General features: G+C 39.3%; 2 protein-coding genes across 21 annotated transcripts; one reads left to right on the plus strand and one right to left on the minus strand.

Annotated features, from left to right (window-relative positions):
• The first annotated feature begins 1104 nt into the window (after positions 1 to 1104).
• si:ch73-234b20.5 (uncharacterized protein LOC449923 homolog) lies at positions 1105 to 4693 on the plus strand. 3 transcript variants are annotated; one of them, XM_034601817.1, is made up of 4 exons: positions 1144 to 1257; positions 1473 to 1636; positions 1971 to 2141; positions 4112 to 4693. In XM_034601817.1, exons 2-4 carry the CDS (start codon positions 1634 to 1636, stop codon positions 4247 to 4249), a joined length of 312 nt encoding a protein of 103 aa, XP_034457708.1. In that variant the 5' UTR covers positions 1144 to 1257; positions 1473 to 1633; the 3' UTR covers positions 4250 to 4693. The 3 variants fall into 3 exon arrangements, with proteins under 3 accessions (XP_034457709.1, XP_034457708.1, XP_034457706.1); XM_034601818.1 differs by lacking the exon at positions 1473 to 1636 and having other exon boundaries at positions 1105 to 1257; XM_034601815.1 differs by lacking the exon at positions 1144 to 1257 and having other exon boundaries at positions 1303 to 1636.
• On the minus strand, positions 4548 to 11444 carry LOC117771461 (heterogeneous nuclear ribonucleoprotein D0-like). 18 transcript variants are annotated; one of them, XR_004615595.1, is made up of 9 exons: positions 10935 to 11443; positions 10626 to 10794; positions 8208 to 8369; positions 7836 to 7967; positions 7615 to 7714; positions 6498 to 6653; positions 6324 to 6413; positions 5911 to 5976; positions 4548 to 5060 (listed from the first exon to the last, which is right to left on the minus strand). XR_004615595.1 is itself a non-coding variant. In XM_034601800.1 (9 exons), exons 1-9 carry the CDS (start codon positions 11099 to 11101, stop codon positions 5049 to 5051), a joined length of 1101 nt encoding a protein of 366 aa, XP_034457691.1. In that variant the 5' UTR covers positions 11102 to 11444; the 3' UTR covers positions 4548 to 5048. The 18 variants fall into 18 exon arrangements, 15 of the variants coding, with proteins under 15 accessions (XP_034457691.1, XP_034457692.1, XP_034457695.1 ...); XR_004615593.1 differs by having other exon boundaries at positions 5875 to 5976; positions 6320 to 6424; XM_034601800.1 differs by having other exon boundaries at positions 5875 to 5976; positions 6324 to 6424; positions 10935 to 11444.
• Positions 11445 to 14010: the final 2566 nt, after the last annotated feature.

Here is a 14010-nt window from a genome sequence, read left to right on the forward strand (position 1 = left end):
GGAATTGCCTCCTCATTTTCCTCATCCTGTTCTTCATCCAGCATCTTTATGAACATGTCAACCGTAAGTCTGAAATGAATGGAACCAGCCATACCAGCACTCTGGATAAAGAAAATCAAATGCATATTTTCAAATGCATATCAATCAGTCTATTAAGTATATACTGTTGTATTTCGAGTTTTCTTTTGTTGATCTAGCGATGGTTAGCTAGCCAGAAAAGAAGCTAGCTAGCTAACAGTTAGTTAGTATTGTACATATTTCTCTTTCTCACTAGTAATGTATTATAAAATAAGACTTACATGCATCAGATGTGCAAAAGCAGCTGTGTGATATGAATGGTAGGTGTTCCGTAGTGAATACATACTGTACCGGTCATTTTTGAACCATGTTTGTACATTTACTGTTAAATTTAGAAAAAAATAAAGATACATCCTTCAAGCGGGCGAGGAAAATAAATCCCAATTCACATTCTACATTATTATTTTTAAGATGTTGAAAGTAAGAAAACATTTTTAGCTTTAGTAGTGAAAGGTATTAATTTATTTAAGGACTGTACATGAGAAAAATATTAAAGGTACCTGTCCTTTACTTATGGAATTTCCATGTAATGCTAATTTCTATTTACACTCCATGGCATTATCAGAAAGGTACAGTCACTAGTCACGTTTCAAATGAATATTTTACACATACAATATTATTTGAAATATGATGTGTTGAATGTTACAACTGTAATATGCTCCATTCACATCAAAACGACACTGATAATAATACAAATGCTGTCAGTTTTATAAACACAGTTGACAGACTGCTGGTAGGACGTGTGACATGTTTCCTTTTCTGCTACTTCACAAGTTTACATGCGAGCATGGACATTTTTACGCTTTCTCATAAAGTGGCTTCTAAATTTTGTTTTATTTCTTTATTTTATCCATTGTCTCTGGCATTAACCTTTGTAATTGCACTGTGTGTATTTTCTTTTTTGTATCCGTGTATTTTTAACATCCGAGTGCTATGTAAATAGAGTTTGTCATTGTTTTTATCTCTTGCTTTAAAAGAACACAAATGCACTCTCACACCCCGGCTGCCCACAAACTGCTGAGGTAACAAACTGCCAACACAGAACCAGGAAATGAAATGAGGCAACTAGGCCCCTTGACTTTACTGCCTTGTAGATATCCCTCAGTTGAAAACACAGAGCCCTTTGCTCGCACATATCAGTTCAACGCTGGCCTGCATCCACTGCTCTGACCGCTCATGGTATGTAAATCAGATAAAACAAGGAAGTTTGAACTGTCTAGTACAGTTTGCTATTTTTGTTCTTGTGCGATGAATATGTACAATAGAAAAAGCAGGAAATGAATGTAGTGCATGTTCCTGATCGGACTAAATAGAGGTTTTTGTGGTGCTGCTGACTGTCTCTGGCTAAGCCAATGAGACTTTGGTTGAGGCAACAGGTAGTTAATGTGTAACAGGGCAGAGGTGCAACCTTCAGCAGACATTTGTTCAGCTCTTGTGACTCGGTCACAAGAAACACAGGAAGCACAGGAGAGGAGAACAGGGCTTCGTGGGCAGTTTTGTTTCAGTGTCTGAAGCTGAGTTGTTTTGTTGGTTTGGACTAAGACACAGAGCTGCAATGGTGAGTGTAGAAACCTACTTTCTTTTAGTTTCCATATTGACCTTAAACAGATTCATTTCCAATCATGTGAAATAATTCTGTATAGGTGTTTATGACATTTTTATTAACCTGGTTTACTGTGTGAGAACAGTGCTGGAGGTTTTCATGTGACACAGGCCTTGGTAAACCGATCGCTCGGTTTCCTGTTAACACAGTTGCAGGAAGTGAGGTTTGGACATGAAGAATTGTGGTTACAGTTTACATTTGGCTGGCAGACTGCGACTGTGGAGTTTGCCTGGTTGTAAATATTAGGAGATGGTGACTCATGGAACTGAAATGGACTCTGTTTTCACAGGCTGACACAGACTCTCAGTCACCGGCCACTGGCTCGACTGCCAAGCTCGACCAGGTGCAGGGTCAGGTGAACGAGGTTAAAGTTATTCTGAAAGACAACATCAACAAAGTGCTGGAGAGGGGGGACAGACTAGATGACCTGATCGGGAAGACTGGCGAGCTGCAGGCGTCTGTAAGTATTCCATCATGCACCGCGAGCTCACTGTGCTTCTGTTTGTGGAGTTGGGGGGGACTTCTTTAAAAGACATGACAGCTGTAATGAGTGGTTACTTTTTGGATTAAGATTCTATATTTACAAACACATGATAAACCTCTAAAATACCAAACATTGTTTAAGATTAAATCAGTGGTTTTCAACCTTGTTTGGGGTCCCTATCATAGTCCTGATGTCTGAGGTGAACAAAGAGAAGAGTTTCCCTTCTTAAGTTCCCAGATGTTAAGAGGTTAAGATGAAAAGATGAGTCTAAAAAATAAATATTAATATTACATACTCATTTTACACACACACACACGTATATATGTATGACTACTTTTACTTTTGATTCCTCAAGTACATTTTATTATTAAAACTTCTGTAACTTGGATCTAAGTCATATTTTAAAGGGGACATATCATGAAAATTCCGCTTTGTTAGTGCTTCTACACGTTAATGTGGGTATCTGGCATGTCTACCAACCCAAAACTCTGGAAAAAAAACACTTGCGCGTTTTGTTATGGTTCCTCTAAGTCAGAAACGTCATGCTTGAGTGACTGGAATGAGCTTCCTGTGTATTGTGTCGTCACAATACACTGGAAGTCTCCCTACATGGCCTTGGCCCACCCCCCACCTCATCCCCCCGCCCCCCCCACACTCGTTACACCGGGTTTACACCGGACGCGGAAGCGCCGCGCCGCGCAGCGCCGTTCTCCAGCACGCAGCCGCCTGGTTGTTCACACGGGACGAGCATTTCTCCGCGCTGGTCAGCCCCATAGACTGTATATATAAGGTCAGCCCGCGATTCTGCTTTCTCCGCTTGTTGTTGTACCCGTTGAATGTCGGGGTTCGGGGGTAAATGATGGTCTTCATAGCCCCCCCCCACCCCTCTCTTTCTCTCTCTGTCTATCTGCTTGTGTGCTTGTAGTGGATGGGCAGAGGGGGACATTTAATTATGTGATTGAGAAAATTAAAACTCCAGGACAACACAAGGGGAATACAAAGTATGGGATGCATATTTGATAATTTATATCATATAAAATATGTAATTTATATCGTTTAAAATCATGGGGGGAGAGGGGGGAGGGGGGAGCTGGCTCATTAGCATTTAAAGGAACAGGCACTCAAAACAGGTCACTCTGTGGAGGGCTGTTTTAGACAGGGTAAAAAGGAGCTGTTTGAAATGATCCTTGTGGTATTTTGACCAAAGTATGTTACAGACATTTCATTAAGACCCCAAGGAACCATATCAACTTGTGGTAAAATGGGCATGCTATGTCCCCTTTAAAGGTTTTTTATGGTAACGTGTATTTTTGCATTGTCAGTTTGTACTTTAACTTAACCAAAGGACAAAAAATATTTTCTCCACTACTGTCAAACACAATGTACAGTTGAGACTGATAAGTTTTAAAAAATCTTGGAGGTGAAGCCTCCTTGGTGGAAGTAATAAAGTTTATCCACATTAAGGGATTTTATTCCAATTTATTTTAGACTATGGTCGACAGATCTAAATTAAGGAATATATAAAAGTTCCACATGAGCCCTTTTTATTGGTCTATACATGACAAGTGTTTTTGGTAATCAAATACATTTCACCATTAAATTATGTACTTTTATTTGAGTGGGGTTTTGAATCCAGGACTATCAGTAGGAGTAAACGTAAATGTACTGCAGTGATTTAGAACTGTGGTCCAGTAAATTTGTTGGACACATAACAGCTAAAAACAAAAAAGCTCAAAATTGATTCTGCAGAACCAGATACAGCATCTTTTTCTTTTTCCCTGTCAGAAACTGGCACCTTCATTATACTACTCATCTTTTGCAGTAGTTCTATCCTACACTAGTAAACAGACACATTGGTAAAATCAGTGTAGTTCATGTTTTCGTGAAGAGTTGAGAACGTCTGCCACCACAAGGATGTTAATACGTTAGTTTTTTTCTCTTTCCAGGCCGACTCATTCCAGAGAACATCCACACGTGTGGCCAGGAAATACTGGTGGAAAAACGTTAAACTGATGATTATAATCGGCATCATTGTGCTGATCATAGTTATCCTCATCATCCTCTTTGCCACTAAAGTTATATAAATCTTTACAGGCTCAGGACTGAAAGCAATAAAGATAGTGGCTAAAGTTCACTTATACAGCCGACATTTATTGAGTAAATGAATTGGATTTCTCAAGAATGATTGTCTCAGCTCTAACAAGGACGCGTTTGTATGTATACGTAAATGTCTGCATTTGTTTTCTCTGCAAAATCATCAGCTGTAAAGATTAAATTCAGAACAGTTAAACAGTTAAAATTGTCATCAAGTTTGCTGAAATGTTTCCTTTAACACTCCATGTGATGCCATATTAATATTTCACACAGGACCATAAATCCAAATAAGTGTTTATTATTTTATTTGTCACATTTCTTTATGTCCAAGACACTGTGTGTATATATATATACTGTATGTTAATGACTGTCAAACTCTGTAATAAATGTAATATATGACTGATGCCTATGATAAACAGAACATACTGGCATAACAAAGCACTTTTATCTCTGCTGCCACTGTACGTGAATATATGTGTGATCTGCTCCGACCAATCTAAACTCTCAGTTATGGGATAACTCAAGCAATTCACAAATAGCAATAGACAACGTTAAATACAAAAGCAGAAAGGAACGAGGAACTGCTAAAACTTTGCAGCAAACTAAATGAATGCAAAACATTAAAATCCAAAACTTTTAGGATACAACAAATACTCTGGTAAATATATAGAGGAAATAGAACGTAGGTCATAGTGTTCTTCATATACTTTCTTACAATCAGCTATGTGACCTTTGCTGGATACCATCATCTCTTTGGCCAATGCTCCGCCAGTGAACTGCAGACTTTCATCACTCTGAAACCTATGGAAAACAAACAGAAACAAATCAGCTGTGGTCAAACAAAAGGCAGGTGAAATTGCAATAAAGTTGGAATCCCCCGTGTTTAAAATGTCCAGTGTAAAAGAAACAATAAGAAAAAACAAACTGAGAACAATTATTTTAACATTTTACAGTTTTAAAAAAAAGTTAGTCCATAAGCTAGAAATCCTGAAGTGCAATAAATTGAAGAAGTCAAAGCCAAAAATACTAAATGGAAGAAACCTTCGACTGGTCAAAAATACACATTAAAGACAGCATTACATGCAAATTACTGGAGATGTTGTGACACTTAAGGCTTCGTCTTGTTTTACAAAAGCTTATAAGAGGAAAATTTGTTACAGGAAAATTGAGAAAAGAGGAGTCTTTTCCATCACTGTCAGTAAAAAAAAAAACAGAACAATACATGTACACAAAGTAAAGCACTTTATCCCCCATCACAGAAGAGTCCAAATACGAACCAGGATTTAGCTCATGGACTAGAGGCTACAAGAGCATAATAAAGAAACAAGCATTTTAGATTAAGATTAGAAATGCATATATTAACAATAGGAACTGGAAAGTCCAGAGAATGCTGTACGTATCCTTTGAAAAGCAAATAGTTATTTTTTTCATATTTACAAATCATTACTTGTGGGGGAGTAAGGGCCTGTAAAAAATGACAATTACATGTGTATATTTTACTTTTACATTACATACAGTTGCAAAGAAATTAAAATGGAAAGAAAGATGACAAAGCTGGACGTGTCCCATACTGTTTAGTTTAGAAATGCTGATACAGGATGTTGTAAGACCATACCAAATGGCAGCAATCGAGAGCGTATGCTTCTCGTACCCAGTCCGCATTGAGCGGGCCCTGAGAGTATCTGGGAGTCAGCTCATGGCCTGCAAGGAAGCTCCGCTGGCAGGTACAAACAAGGTATGTCAGAGTTAGGAGACAACATTCTTCCTTTGGTTTCCTTGCACATCCTTAACTTTGGCATCCATTTACTGTAGTAGCAGTACTTTACCTGTTAACTTTACAGTTTAAAAAAGAAAGAAGGTGCAAAAGAGGCAGCAGAAGGCCGGCTGATAAAATAATCGCCACAGAGTGTAGCCTCTATGTTACCACTACTGTAAAGCACTTGAGGGTGCTGAGAAAAAGAAATTTATAAGAGCAAATTATTCATAATGTTACCAAACAGCAAAGTAAATTTAACTACTTTAAAATTAAATGAAATGGTATATTTTTTGTTGTTGCATACCTACTTGACGATGAGGGTTTCCCCCATTAATATGGCTTGTAACTGTTGGTGTGACCGATGCGCCGTGGCGACTTGCCATATCCACCAGATTGATCTGCAGAAAAACTGCATCTTAGACATTTCAAAAGGGACAGGAGATAAACGGAAAAGCCGACATGACACAGGCTGGTCTACTCACTGTCGTAGTCACCGTATCCGTAGTAGTTGTTGTAACCAGAGTAATCACATCCACCATATCCTCCATACCCTTGGTTATTGTAACCATAGTTGCCATAATTTCCATAGCCTTGATTCCAGTAGTTGCCGTAACCCTGGTTCCAATTCTGATTGGGACCTGCAGTTAAATAGAATTTAAGACACATTTCATAAAATTAACATGACAGTTTCACTCGAACTTTCATTTACCCCTTGTACCAAAAACTCAGATAAAGTTGCAGTGTTGCAGCATTTGATCCTCCACCATAAGACTTTTCAGAAATGGACACATGTAACTGGCTAGGGTTGGGTTATCCATTCTGAATCCTTCTTGATTCTCATTAAGTTTAGCTTTAATCATTAGGAAGTAACTCATTTATTACATTCATTTTCAGTAAAGCAGAAGCTGTACCAGACCACTGTGGTAAAGAGGGAGTCAGAAGTTATAGCTCTCAAGTTACCAGTCGATCTCTGTTCCGACCCTCAATTGTCATGACCTACAGAACGAGATCTCAGACACAAACGGCTGCAATGAGTTGCTTCCCAAGGCTAAAAGGACTCGGAGTAGAGTTGATGCTCTTTCGCAGCGAGAGGAGTCAGTTGAGGTGTTTACTGATCTGCTTAAGAGCCTCCAGGGCAACTTCAACTGGAAATGTTCCAAGCACTAACTGGTGGGAAGGACCGGGGTAGACCCAGAGCATGGTGGGAGAGATTATATATCTTCTCTGACCTGGGAACACCTTGGGGTGCCCCAGGAGGAGCTGGAAAACGTTGCCGGTTAGAGGAGAAGTGCGCTCCTGATTTAAAACTGCACAGTAAAATGAGCTCAAAGTATTTATTTGATGTGTAAGAAGTGGAAGTGGAACTCTCCCTTGTTCCAAAAACTGCTGTCGGATGAACTTTTCTCTAGACGAGTCTCCACTGGTCACTTGTTCTGACACAGTAACGTCCCCATGGAAGAGCTTAATGTCTTTATTAGATAGGATAATCCTTTATTATTCCCACAATGGGGAAATTTGCAGACACCAACTGTATTTATTTTTTAGTTAGTCTTTACACGTAACACACTACATGGGACCACGAATGTATTCTCCACTCACCACCACCTCTTCCTCGCGACCGGGATGAGTATCCACCTCTGCCTCCCCAGTACTGCTGCTGCTGGTACTGCTCTTTAGACATCGCCACCTTTATCTCACACTAAAATAAAAAACAATGAAATTGCATATACATGTATTTCCGAAGTGATCAAAGGTTTTGTGTAAGAAGCCCCAAAATAATATGCCAAATTAATTTATCTGTGAGAAAAGCGTGCCTGTACCTTACTTAATCCAATGTTGTGGTACTTTTTCTCCATGATCAACTTAACCGGTTCCTCCTCTTTGAACGTGATGAAGCAGAAGCCTCTCCTTTTGTTAGTTTTGTTCTCCATGGGAAGTTCAATTGACTCCACCTTTATATTATCAGTAAATATATACAAATAATATTCAGTAGCTTGTGTTTACAAAGGGAGGCAATGAGACGGTTATTTCTGATTCACTGTGGCTTTGATGAATGTGTAAACAAGTCATTAGTCCTAAACAGTCATGTAGAGCAACTACAAACATATTCAGATAATTGATAAAATAATATTATCCTCATGAGTCACATCAACAGCTATAAACTAAAACTGGAAATGTAAAAAGACAAGCACCTCTCCGAAGGCATCAAAGTACTCTCTGACTTTCTCTTCAGGAGTGTCTGGAGAGAGGCCGCCAACAAAGATCTTCTTCACAGGCTCTTTGCTCTTCATGGCCTTGGCCTTTTTGGGGTCAATGACCTTCCCGTTGAGTTTGTGTTCCTTTTGTGAGACAACCTTCACAACAAAACAATCAAATGACACAAAAGTTCATATAGAAATAAGTTTTAGGTGTTATACATAACTTATTATATGTGATGAATTATATTAAGGGCATCTAAGCCCAATTCAAAGGATGTTTGGTTGTTCTTAGCCTAATAATCTAAATAGATCAGCTTTTAGTGTCAGGTCAGTCTAAGATTGCAAAAAACGTCTAATCCCATTGTAAATTAAATCTGCTCATTCATTTCTCAATTATTTCTTTAAATTCAATGTTAGAAAATTGTAAAGCAATGGGAATGGCAGTCTTTCAGATATGCACTGAATTTCGGACATTCTCCGATGTGAGAGCGCAAATGTCAGTTGCCCGCGAGAAAGTGGGTGCGTTTACAACACAAAAAACAAAAGTAATATCAAAACTAACTACAAAACTAATATCAGGATGAAAAAGAACGCCCCACACAAAGAAGACAATGAAGATGTCAACTCTGAAAGATGAGATCTGAGAGCTTTTGGTGATAAGACACCCCTTGCCTAAATGTTCCAGAGATTTCCCTGTTGTTGTGAACCCGTCTAACCCCTACAATCTCCTGCTGCGTCATTCATACGTGAAAGGCAAAGTCTGGAAAAAGTCATTTTCTGGAGTTTATGTCAGGATACGGCTACAGCCACTCAGAACTTGTTTTAGTTGAAAACCTTAACAACTTTAATTTATTGTTTTTGCTTGATAAATGACCGAAAGGGTCTGTGGATAATCAAAATAGTTGCCATTTAATTTCTTTTGAAGAATCAATTAATAATTTCAGCTCTACTCTATTCATTCACAATCTGAATTGCTGAACAAATCAGAGATGGTGGCAAAGGTTTTGCCCCGGTTTGTGTCTCATGTCCCACTATTACATTAAAATGAGAGCTAAGCGTTTGATTGTTCTAAAATAAGTACAGACTGGTACCCAACCTGCGACTGTATTTCTTAAGCCAAAACAAAGTCAGCAGCAGAAAAATACGTATTACATTCACAGAAGATATTATAATCAGGTTCACTGGTATATCCTGGTGTTTCTTTCCAAGGTTTTTTATTCATATCCCAAATTACTGTTGATATATGCTTTAGTTTAGCAAAAACAGAAAAAGAAGCAGGTTACTTAAGGCTACTTGGATGAGGAAATACAGTCACAACTTGAGAAACGGGTTAAAAACTTTATTATCATTTTCTTCTATCCAGATGTTTAGAGGTCTCATGCAGGATTCTGGAAATACTTTCAGGTCAACAATAATTGTTTTTAAATGATCTCGGAGGTTTTCTCATATGTCAGTCGAATGATACAGATGATTTAATCCCATAAGGTCTCGACCTAATGTAAACTGCCTAGAGATAATGTGCTGTATGTTATGATCTGGCGCTATACAAATAATTTTGAATAATCTATTTTACAATGCAAACGAGTACTGTTTGTGTAGCATTGTAAGTGTGTTGTGCAACAGTTTTAGAAGCTGGAGACATTTAGATTATTATCCATCGCCTCAGGGAAGCATGTAAATAACTCAGGTGATGGGTGATACTGCAGGCGGAGGCAGGATGTAACGTTTTCATCCGGCTGTGGATTTCACATGTTTGTGTTTGCAGCACAGATCTTTGGCTGTGCTCTAACACGAGCTCATTCAGATATTCTCCAGGGAGCTGGCAGAAGAAACACTGTTGCCTCTCAGTTGGACATTTTCGTTCTCACGTATTGCCCCTGCACAGACTGTCGGGAGATGACCCAGAAATTAGTGCATGTCTGAAAGAAGCTGTAAAGAAGAACAGGGAGTCCCGCAGCAGGTGGCCTGGAACCCACAGACAGGCCCTGATCTCAGCATCATTGGAGTCAGTCAGGGATCAAATCAAAAGACAGAAGACACTGAGAGAGACTAAACCAGCAGAACTGTGGCAAGCAGAAGCATATTGAAAAAACGGAGAGATTTGATTTGGTTTTTTGCCTGCACTTTGTAGCAATAATAATAATAATAATACATTTTATTTATAGGCGCCTTTCAGAGCAATCAAGGTCACCTTACACGGCAGACAAAAAGCACAACATAACAAACAATGTATCAAAAACATCAATAAAATAAATAAAATGAAATGAACAGTGAATTAAAAAAAAATGGAAGACAATACAGGAGTATGTTGACTGACAAATACAAACCTATATGTGCCGCGTCTTTGAAAGCATCCTCACGTTTCTCTTAGTGCCTAAATGTAAACAGCACAGAGGAGGAGCAGGACGGTACCTTATCAACACTGTCTGGTTCTTTGAAGAGCACAAAGCCGAAGCCCCTGGAGCGCCCGGTCATGGGGTCCAGCTTCAGAGTGCAGTCCACCACCTCCCCGAACTTTGAGAAGTAATCTTTCAGGTCCTTCTTGGTCGTGTCCCAGCTGAGCCCCCCGACAAACATCTTCCTGCGGAGGCGGGGGACATGACAGGTCAGATAACGGACCGTGTTTACAGGCGCTGCACCTGTGAGTTGTTTATTACACAGTAAGGTGTGTTTAGCCGTGGGAACCGATCTCAGCATCGAGAGGAACCCATGTCACTTTACCCTTCATCCTCCTCGTTCTTGCTGGCGTCGATTCTGGATCCCTCGGCCTCGCCCCCCATCAGGCCACTGTCCCCGGCCGCGGACATCGGGTCGTCGCTGTTCGCCTCCCCGTCCTCCTCCATTCTCATCATAGTCGTATCGTCGCTGAATTCATAGTCATCCGACATGTTTGGGTTCCTTTATTATAAACGACACTATCACTAAAACTGTCAAAGTGACACTGCGTCGAAATTCCCGACGAAAGCTGACTTAACTGCGAGCTAACGACAGCTAGTGGCTAAGCTAGCTGATCTTCTGATGTTGTTTACCTTTGGCTAACACGCTAACAAGAGCCAGATAAAAGGTTTGACTAAATGCAGCGCTCTGTAATGTTGGTATAAATTTAGGCTAAATTAGTTTCATTGAGGCAGGAACAGTGTCACTAGCTGCAAATTTGAAGATTTAATTTTTTTTTATAGACGAATCTTTTAATCGCTGCCTCGTTCTTCTTCGGCGGCGGCGATCTGCGGCAGATTAAACGCAGCAGAGGCACATTGCTGCCCCCTACAGACGAGTGTAGAACACCACCAGTTGAATCCTACACTTGGGCCTGTACAATGAAGCAACGTACCTAGGATATGTTTTTATTAATCTGGCTTCATTGAACCTAACCTTGCTTATCCTGGATAACCTGTGCGATGAAGGGGGTTATCAGGTGACCACTTAAATCTGGGTTAGTCTTTATACATCAGAAGGGATCACCTTCCAACGCCACCTGCTGTTAGGTAACGGTATGTGCCACCGTCCACCCAGGCTTTGGCCCTTTCAGTCCGCTGTACCAAGCACTGTGAGCTGTATATGAATTATAACTTTTGCATTGTGGTTTCTCATGTCCAACATTTCTACAATTACCCTACAGAGAATGAACACTATGGTTCAGGCCAACCAATTTTAAGTCATAATCCTGTTTGTAATAAAAATGAAATTAAACTACCTTATCCAGTTGACAGTTTTGTTTATGTTTCTACTATTTTGCTTGTTTCTTTATTGTGTTGTTAATTGTCAGTCTATCTGGGTCAGTGCACTGAGCGCAATTTCACCGGAGTCAAATTCCTAGTATGTTGTACACATACATGTCAAATATTGCTGATTCTGATTCTGATGCAAACAAACTGCATTACGTTGACTGGTGTTCTTATTGTTTTGTCCAGCCCCACTCAAATCAACAGCAGTTCGACAGCAACACAAACGGCTGCCTTCAAAGTGATCATACAGTTGAATCTTGAAGTCTTAAACACACTGTCAACACAAAATGAACATGACACTGTTCACAAAGGGAGGGTCTATAGCAGATAAGACTTATTGCTTTTAGCCAGGTGCTCCCTGATAACAGAGAGTATATCACCCATCACTTGCCGAATATAAACAATAGCAGGCTGTATAGTTGTGTTTACATGCACATATTGTACTCACCTCCTGTTCGAAGAAAGTAACTTCCTGTATTCAGTAACCATTTAATACCTATGTCCTCCTGTTGTGTACTCCTTCCACTCCCCCTTACCCTGCACCTCTGGTTTTCTTATTATCAACTTTCCACATTGGCTTGTGCACAATAATCATAGGCTTATATGTATTTATCTCTGCTCAACCTTGTTGTTCTTGTTGTTGCACTGGTCTGTGTCAATCTCCCATTGTGATATAATAAAAATAATGTTAATTAAAAAAATAATCTACATTTATAGAAGACTGTGTAGAGAAACAAATATGTTCAGAGTTTGTACATCTGATAGATGGAAATAAGGGCATAGGGAGTATAATAATATACCCTGGATTATATTGAAAAGACATAAAACAATCCAACAGTATAGTCAGTTAATTCAAAACTATGTATACCATGCCAACACCTAAATTTCAAACTATAAACATAGACTATGTGGATTTAGGTAATATTGGGTACAACACTTAATGTCAATGTCTATGGAAAACCTGAAATTCTGACTAATACTAATTTCCAATTCCTCCTCAACATAAATAATTAGATTTAAAAACTGAATTAATTAATTAACTTAAAATGAATTAATCAGAACAAGATGTAATGTTGATGTAAGTAATTGTCACCTGTAAACAGGTGCTGTTTTATAACTTGTGACAAACCTTGTGGAAATCATAGCATGACTGGCTGATGGCCAAATACATATATTGAGATCTCTTTTCCTGAAGGACAGAGAATTTGAGTTTTTAGTTAAAATATTGTCACCAGTGCAATATTCACAAAACATATTTTTCTATCTCTAAAACAAGTATAAAAAGGTCAAACAAGCGATTTTCACGGAACCTATTTATGCCTGAGTATAATGTATTCTAGATCCCTTTTCAGTCTCTTGTTGTTATTAATCATTATTCCAATCACTCAACCTTCTCTCTAATTATATTTTCCTTTAAGACTAGTACTTGTACTTACCTTACAATTCAGTACAATTAAAGTAAATGGTGACCACCTCTTCAACTGCTCCTGTGGTGTCATCCAAGTGTCAGTAAGCCCCAACATTCAAATTGACTCGAAACGGTGTCATTTACACCATGTTTTTATCCTAAATGTCCGCTGTGCGAACACGGCTCCAGAGGACATATAGGCTAAAAACATGGTGTGTGGGGGCATTTTGTGTTTTTCTACGTTTCAAATAGTGGTACCCAGTTACTACAACACTGTTTACCCCTGAAACACAAAAAAACGTTTTGTGGACTCAAACACTTCACATACCCCTCCATCGGCATAGTGGTGAGTAGATAATGTGTGAATTTGGGGTAAATTATTCCTTTAATGGCATTTCTCAAACAGGTATCTCGTTGCATTTAAGGCCATTTGAATTTAGAAGCAGAGATGAATCATATTGAAAAACACCCTTTTTGTCAGAGAGCCTCACTTGAATCGTCCAACACTGTACTCATCTCCTATGTGTTACTGAAAAAGCCAACAAAGTTGATTCTGCTCCTAATATACTTCTGCATGATCCATGTGGAAGCTCTGAACGGCCCCGCACTCCCGAGCACTAGGCGGCGGTAACGTTTCCCTGTGGTCGTCGCTGAGGCGGACAGT

Source organism: Hippoglossus hippoglossus, chromosome 12 (assembly GCF_009819705.1).
Source record: "Hippoglossus hippoglossus isolate fHipHip1 chromosome 12, fHipHip1.pri, whole genome shotgun sequence".
NCBI lineage: Eukaryota > Metazoa > Chordata > Actinopteri > Pleuronectiformes > Pleuronectidae > Hippoglossus > Hippoglossus hippoglossus.